The 8,275-nt window shown below is 36.8% G+C and overlaps 1 protein-coding gene across 3 annotated transcripts in view; it reads left to right on the top strand.

The window, feature by feature from the left end:
• Positions 1-4,558: 4,558 nt before the first annotated feature.
• Positions 4,559-8,275, top strand: part of scn4ab (sodium channel, voltage-gated, type IV, alpha, b) — a 51,051-nt gene continuing 47,334 nt past the window's right edge. The window contains exon 1 of one of the 3 annotated variants that reach the window (XM_073813878.1): positions 4,559-4,745. In XM_073813878.1, coding sequence (XP_073669979.1) covers positions 4,576-4,745 — 170 coding nt within the window. In that variant the 5' untranslated portion in view covers positions 4,559-4,575. Of the gene's footprint in view, positions 4,750-8,275 lie in introns of all 3 variants that reach the window. The other 2 variants (XM_073813877.1, XM_073813881.1) reach the window with 2 other exon arrangements.

The following is an 8,275-nucleotide window of genomic DNA, read 5'->3' as shown; positions in this document are numbered from 1 at the left end:
TGTTCTTTGAGATCTTTTATACTCGTCTCAAAGCTCCCTACTAGCCGCATCAGAGGGATGGTCCATCGGTCCATACATCACCATCCTCCATAAAAGGACAGGGAGATATGGCATTGTGAGATCAGACGGCATTGTGAGATCAGACATCACAAGCCAAACCAAGCATGACAGAATTAGCATCTTAACACTATGATGCTTTCATCATGACTGTTATGGATTCAGTAGTTTGCAACTGCACTCTCAGACTTTACTTCTTCGGTAAATGTAGTCATGTCTGTCATGAAACTGATTGCTTTTAAAATTTGGGGGGGCAACAGCCCATGAATGGCTTGTTTGGTTGTCTGCATAATAAATATAGAAATATCAAAGTGTTCTTAATAGTTATGCGCAGACTGATCCCATGGAAAGTTGATTAACTTATTCTTGTCCATGGCACGAAATTCAGCTTTTATTCATGTCTTGAGCACAAATGTCTTTTTCGTGTCACTCGCACAAATTTCAATAAATAGTTTTCTGTGTCCGTGGCATGACTTTCTTTTTCGTGTCATTTTATGTATTGTTTTCTCATTGTTTTTTCGTATTTTCTTACCATTGTCGCATGGGGTTGGGGTTAGAATCACTTTCTGTGACATCCTAACCCAAACACCAACTCCAGGTGAGAATAGTTTTAAAAACTGAAGAAAAACACGTAGAAACCAATGCATAAAAGTACATCCTAACCCAAAATCTAACCCCAACCCCAAATCACAATGATTTAAAAATAGGGAAAAAAATAAGAAAATGATACATAAAATGAAACAGAAAAAAAGCTGAATTTCGTGTCATGGACACGAATAAATTAATCAAATTTTTCGTGAGTATAACACGACTTGCCTTAAGATCATGTTGCATAAGCGCCATTTAAAATAATGTCCAAATAATTATATGAAAGTAATCATGTATTTTGTGCCTTATCAAACCTTTCTTTGGGAGTTTCATTGTTGTGCGCATAAGAACAAGGGAATTATGACGGATAAACACCTTGTGTCTTATTTTTACTACGAACAACAACTGCTGCCCATTCTTGCTTTGTGTAGCCCTGACGTCTGTCATTCAGGCACCCGAGGCAGCCGCTCACTAACAACAATTCATGTGGAGAAGTCTCCACCTGTTCACTGTGAACCTCTCTCACTCGGACAGACGGAAAAAGAGCATCTCAGGTTCCTGTGGAATAATCTATATCTGGGATGTGGGAACTGCTTTTACTCAAAATGTGCTTTATAAAGGAAGGTTGTTAGATTTTTGATGGGTCTGGAATCACGTGCATGCTTTTCCATTGAAGAATATGGTAAAAAGTAAATGCATAATAAACCTAACCCATTCTTATAACATTAATACACTTTATATCCATGTATGATGCCAGTTGCACCACTGCTATGAAAACAACAGTATGTCTATTTAGAAAAACCACCCAATTTAAGCATCATTTGTTATCGATAGACCACAAATCGCTTGGTCATTGTTTACTAATGTGACAATGATGTTGACAATGAACTTGCAGATAGTACTGCTGTCAATGTACCAACAGTATTATGTTATGAGCCTGCATATAGACCCTTTTACAGCCCACGTGATCAAATAGCCTGCGCGCGCATTTGGCAACAGAAGTGATGTTATTCCCCATTGGTTCTAACAACTCAGAATGTTTATTAAAACGGTTTCCCAGCATCAAAATGTCTCGTTTTTGCGTTTGGTTGCCCTAATATAATATACTAATATACGTATATATGTATCTGGCAACTTTATATTTGGCCATCTGCTAACGTCTTCTATCCACTCCACTATAGTACACGGATCTTGTAGCTGTGTTGAAAAAGCTGATAAGTCAACTTTTTAAAATTACTTTCTCTATCTGTGTTGCTTCACTGCTGATTCTTACCATACTTCCGTTGCCAAACTGTGCACGCATATGTTGCCATGTCATCATTGTGTACAAACAGTAAAAGGGTCTATATAGACAGTGGCTGTTTCTCAATGTCAAGGAAGGATCCTCGGAAGCCACAATTTCGAGGATGCTACGTCATCGATATCCGTTGAAGGACTGTTTCAATGTCGAGGATGCTCGGAATTTCAGCCAAGGACTGAGTCTTTCGTTCTAAAAATATCCCATATACAGGAAAGTATGATGCATACAGTATGTGTACGAAATCACCCACAATCCTATGCTCGGAATAACGTGCACTTGCTAGCCTGTTCCATTTACGGTTCCTCTGATTGCTTAAGAGGAACCTCGCCTAGCCTCTGAAGGAAGTGACTTGTAAGGACCAGTCCTGCCAAGGAAGTATCCTTGACTTTGGGTATGTCTCAATCAGCTCCCTTGTTCAGTAGTCAGGGCACTGATGAGGGAGACGGCCATTTTAAGAGCTGTCTCAATCACAAAATCCTTTCAGTGCACTGGAACGTTTGTTCCCTAAAAATTCCGGCAATGCAACGCAAAAACCAGTGAGCATTGATGGTCCCTGGCCGTTTCTCAATGTCAAGGATACTTCCTTGGCAGGACTGGTCCTTACAAGTCACTTCCTTCAGAGGCTCGACGAGGGTCCTCTTAAGCATTCGGAGAACACGTAAATGGAACAGGCTAGCAAGTGCACGTCATTGCGTCAATGAAAGGTGTGCTTTCGGCACTGCACAAATAGGATTGTGGGTGATTTCAGTGCGCGAAGGATACACATATGCATCCTTTCCTGTATATGGGATATTTCTCGAATGAAGGACTCAGTCCTTGGCTGAAATTCCGAGGATCCTCGACATTGGAACAGTCCTTCGACAGACGTCGATGACGTAGCATCCTCGAAATTCTGGCTTCCGAGGATCCTTCCTTGACAATGAGAAACGGCTCCTATGTTCCCTTACCAGAAATCTCGTGACCTTTTTAAGCTCGCCAACCGAATATCACGTGATCCAACTCAATAAACTTTATGAAATGTGACAGAACTTTTATAAAGACAAATGTTTGTTTTGGTTTTAAATATAACACACATTGCTACACAGTAAGGGACCACAATATACTCAATATTTAAAATAATAATATGGTAACACTTTATTTTATGGTGTCTTTGTTATTATTATAGTAATAACAGTTAATTATGCATAGTTACATCCAACTAACCTTAAACCAAACCCTAATCCTAACCCCAACCCTAAAGTAAGTACATGTTGTTAATGATTATTACTTGGTACCTATATGTGTACTGTAACAGTGATGCCGTAAAATAAAGTGTGACCAATTATATTTATTTAAAATTGTAGAAAAATAAAAATATATTTATATACAATTTTATGCACGGATATGTAAGGGAATAATTAAAGCGTTTTCACATCGTACTGTTTAAAATGAAATCAGAGAGATGTTGCTTTTGCCGGTTGTTGATGAGTAACAGCTGTGAGTGATCACAATCCGCTTAAGCAGCCACATGACAGAAAAATAAGTGAACAGTGTCCCAATGTCAAGTGAGCTAGGGTCCATACCAGTGCCCAAACCTGTGTACACGATATACTGATTCACGACCTCAGGAGCTAGGGAACGAATTGAGACACAGGAATTGAGAAATGCGGACGCACGGGCGGTAACGCCATATGCGTCTGGTCTGAACTTCCGGTTTCCGTTTTTTTTAATGGCCTGACTAGTTGCTAAACTGAACTCTTGAACAAATACCTCGTCGAAAATAACAAATGTTTTGGCTTCCTAGGTAATCTACGTGTTGTTTATTTTGCTTGTTATATAAATAAACTACGTTTAAAGTACTTTGTTATTTATTCTAAACAGAGTTTACCGGAAGTACGTGTTGCCCACGAAAGGCGCTTGTTTATATTGTTACAGCTGAAAACGTCTATAACAATGTATTGTTTGTCTTTATAGATCAAAAATTACACTTTATTTATTCATTCAAACTCGTATGACTTTCAGTAGTCTATAGAGAACAAGAGGAGTTATTTTCCTTTGCAATAAAAGCAATTGACAAAGGCATTTCAAGACCAAAATAATGTGTGCTATATGTCAATACAGTTAAAGCTATATATCTTTGTGTGGACTGACATTTATATAGTTAACTTAAAATATTCTCATTTGTGCCTGATCACTGTATTAAATTAATGTGGGAACATACTTCAAAATGTCATAAAAAACGGATAAAAGATGTGTACAAAAGTAACAAAGGATACATTTCTGAGTTGTTGTTTTTTATTTAACTGCCATTTTTATCCATTTCAGTGTAAAAGCTCAAAATCTCATATAATCGTATATATTGTAACATGCCTTTACTCTTCCAGACAACAGGACTGAGATCCAGACAGAAGAAAACTCAATATGAGCTCCACAGAACTAAAAATCCAGTAAAAATCTGCCTCACCTCTCACATTAATGGAATTAATTCTAGGATACATTTCCCTTCCATGCTTTCAGCTCTGGTGGAAATCCCAGAAGCCCTTAGTGAATCACTTAAGACAGTAGAAGCATGTGGTCTCCTATAACTCATGCTATATCTTTCCACATCTAGAGTAGATGCAGTGCATTCAAACCCTTGCCTGAGTAACACCATGGCTTCTCCTGCTCTTGCTTTGATGTCCTCTTCTTATCGCAGGTCTTCATCCATAGGATGCTGCTCCTCGCCCAGATCCAGGGACCCGGGGCTCTCGGGGGTGCCCGCTTTCATGTTGTTTGGCCAACATGATCCCTCGCTGAAGGAGGACAGAGCTCTTTTCAACATGTAGGTATGTGCATAGTTCTTCTGCTGGAAAGCGTGTGCAGTGTTGAGAAGACTGAGCCTATGTTGTTTATTGCCCTCCAAATCGATATTGACAATATGATGGCTTTGATGAAAGTTTTGTTGTCTAATAGAATAGAATAAAATAAGTGACGAGTGGTGTAATTTTTCTTACTGTTTATTTAACAGTTTTTTCTTATAAAATAGTATTCATCATTTAGTCTTCATCCTTCAGTAATTAAATATGTTGTTTTTTTACAACAGCAATAGAATAGAATAGAATTTTTCAACAGGTAACTTAAATTAACCTGAAAAATTAAACTTTAGTAATTCCTTCTGGAACCATCTCATCATTGGCACACATAGGTGATGGTGGAAGAAAACAAGCTGATTTGTTAACTGGCTTTTGTCTTTCTTTCTGTGCTCCACATGAGGGCGGTATTAACTCATGTGAGCGGCTCTAAAATCTGCTGTCGCTTATTCTAAAACCTACATGAGATGAATTACAGAATTCTTATGTAAATGCTACATCTTTACATTGTTGAAATAAGAAAATTAAACAATTAAGTTCACATACAGTGATAATTCAGTGCAATTTACCCATGCATAATTAAGACATGCGTATGAGATCAAAATGCCTAAATTAATAAAGAAATGATTTAAATACTGTATGTACACAAACTGAAAAAAATCTGAAATAAATAATATAACTGCATGGTTCCAGCTGCTGGTGGCATAAAAGTCTCACCACGTCTGGAATAAATTCCATCATCTGATTCTGATCTCAGAAAGACATCAATTAGGTTTATATTCGACAAGCATTATCTGCAATGGATTTAAGACATAAAGTGATTTATAATTAAATAATAGCACTTCAGAATCAGTTTTATATGTGACTGAAAGTAGTTGTATAGGCTTGAGAACTGGGATGACGTGGAAAGCTTTTTCTGTTAGCATTTTAGCAAAAGCATTCAGGATGTGTCGAATTCATTGAAAGCTGAAAGCATTCAGGACTTGGTTTTTGCACTTTAGACCTTTTGAGTGAAAGATATTACACTTGAGTGTTTCATTTACCAGTGACTACTTTTTTTAAGTGAAGAAAATGATGGCACATTCAGTGCATATAGTGGGGCTATCGCTTACACTTAAAAAAATAAATAAAGGGGCTCAAAAGGTTTTTCACAGCGGTGCCACAAAATAACAAATGTTGGTTCCCCAAATAACCATTTGGTCAAAAGTTCCTAAAATTTATATTTCTTATTTTTACAGTCTGAAAAATCTCAAAATCTCGAAAAAAGTTACAAGAAGGTACAAAAGTTGTCACTGGCGTGGTACCCTTTTTTAAAAACCCTTTTTGTTCCTAAAAGATGCATAATGGTACCTCAAGAGTACATATCTGTACCAAAATGGTACATATTAAGACCTTTTTGAAAGGTACTGTCCCAGTGACAACTTTTGTTCTGCATTCTCAGAAATAAAAGGTACAAATGTTCTTCAGATGTTTAAAAGAAAAAAGAAAAAAAACGTGTTAAAAACCCAGAAAATTTTCATATTTGATCAAACAATGCAATAATTGGATAAAATACAACCCAGCAGGTCAGGTTTGAAAAAAAACCCTGTTAAATAACCAAAAAAATTATCATATTTTCCCCAGCGATGGGTTAAAAAAACAACATTTTCTTAAAGGGACAGTTCATCCAAAAATGAAAATTCTGTCATCATTTAATCACTCTCATGTTGTTACAAACCCACATAAATGTCTTTGTTCTGATGAACACAAAGGAAGATATTTTGAGAAATGTTTGTAACCAAACCGTTCGTATACCCTGGAAAAATAATACTATGGGGTCCACGAATGGTTTGGCTACAAACATTTCTCAAAATATCTTCCTTTGTGTTCATCAGAACAAAGAAATGTATGTGGGTTTGGAACAACATGAGAGTAAGTAAATGAAGACAGAATTTTAATTTTTGGGTGAACTATCCCAGCCAGAAAAAAAAGTTTTTCTGAATATAAACATACTGTATGGCAAACCAACTTGACTAATGTAATTTTGTAGATACTGTGGTTTTAATCAAAGAGGGCCTTAAAAATTCTGTCCAGCTTGACTGTTTCTATAAAGATCAATAGAAAAATCTTTATAGCAGCTGTTTTAATGTTAAGATGTGGTCTGAAATCTGATTAATACTTCAAATGGGCAACAAGTCCAAATGGCCACTTGAGTTTGAGTTTAGAAATCGTTTTAGTGGATTCACAGTGATCATGTCGATCATTTCTACAAATGGAAAATTTAAAATGTCTGTTGTTGTAGTCTGCAGTTTTGAAAGACACTGGAAAGATGCCTGAAAGAAGAAAGCCATTTACTATTATTACAGTAATAGATCAATGTCTAGACAGTTTGTGCGCAGTGTGTTAAGACGGCAAGCGGATGCTTTAGGATGCTGCGTGGATTCTTTTGAGTTTTGTTCTCTTTTCCTATGTGACTGTTTGTTTCGATTTCATATTAGTGGTTGTTCAGTGTGGGCTTTTAAATGAAATGAAATAAGCCAATTCAACAACACAAAACAAATCTAATTCTTATTTTGTGTTATTAACTAAAACAAATTCTAAACTTTAAAGTCGTCATAAACCAGATAATCCCATATACACAAATAACTAATATGTAGTTTATTTTTTACATAAAAAAATCAAAATAGGTTTGTGAGGTGCGGCTATTAAAGGAGTAGTCCACTTTATAGATGGGGCCCATTGACTTACCATAGTATTTTTTTTCCTACTATACAAAGTCAATGGACCCCATCTTTAAAGTGGACTACTCCTTTAATGACCAGCAGGTGGCGGTGTGGTGCTGCCCGTATTAGATCAATGACAGGTGTTGAGTCAGGTGTGTTGACAGGGAGAGAAATTCAAGCTCAAGTCTATCGGTCTGTCTAACCATAAACATTTAAAACATTTCTCCAGGCCCTTAAAATGCGTTATAATGCACACGATTAAGCTCAATAAATCATTATAATTACTCTTACACTAAAGCGGAAAAAATAATCTTGAATTTGCCAATGTAAAATGCTGGCTTGTGTCTGACCCCTCGACCAACAATAAATCCATTTTGAAATGTATTATATCATGTTTGGAAACATTGGGTAGGCTATCTGGTACATGTCTGAGTTTGAGTAACAAATCTAAAAGTCTTGGTATAATGCATAATGACGTATAGGCCTACTGTACAAAGCTTATACTGTATCGTTCATTGCATCACATTTAACCTCGTAGAGAATCTACCATGGAAATACACACTCGTGATCACATGAAGAGCGCACAGAGGATTATGCGTATGAATGCTCTATTCATTTTCATTTCCTGTTTTCATCTCTAGATATTCACAAAACATTGCTTAATATGGAACATTAGAGAACTTTACGACCCTAATCAAAATGTGCTTTGTGCTGGCGCCTGTTACACTTGAGCCACTGGCGCAAAAACACTTTACGCCACTCTTTCCATGCCATGAGACAAATAATTGATGGCCTCCATA

Source organism: Paramisgurnus dabryanus, chromosome 3, assembly GCF_030506205.2.
Source record: "Paramisgurnus dabryanus chromosome 3, PD_genome_1.1, whole genome shotgun sequence".
Taxonomy (NCBI): Eukaryota; Metazoa; Chordata; class Actinopteri; order Cypriniformes; family Cobitidae; genus Paramisgurnus; species Paramisgurnus dabryanus.
The sequence above is the reverse complement of the archived record's forward strand: the minus strand, read 5'-3'. Positions and strand labels throughout refer to the sequence as shown.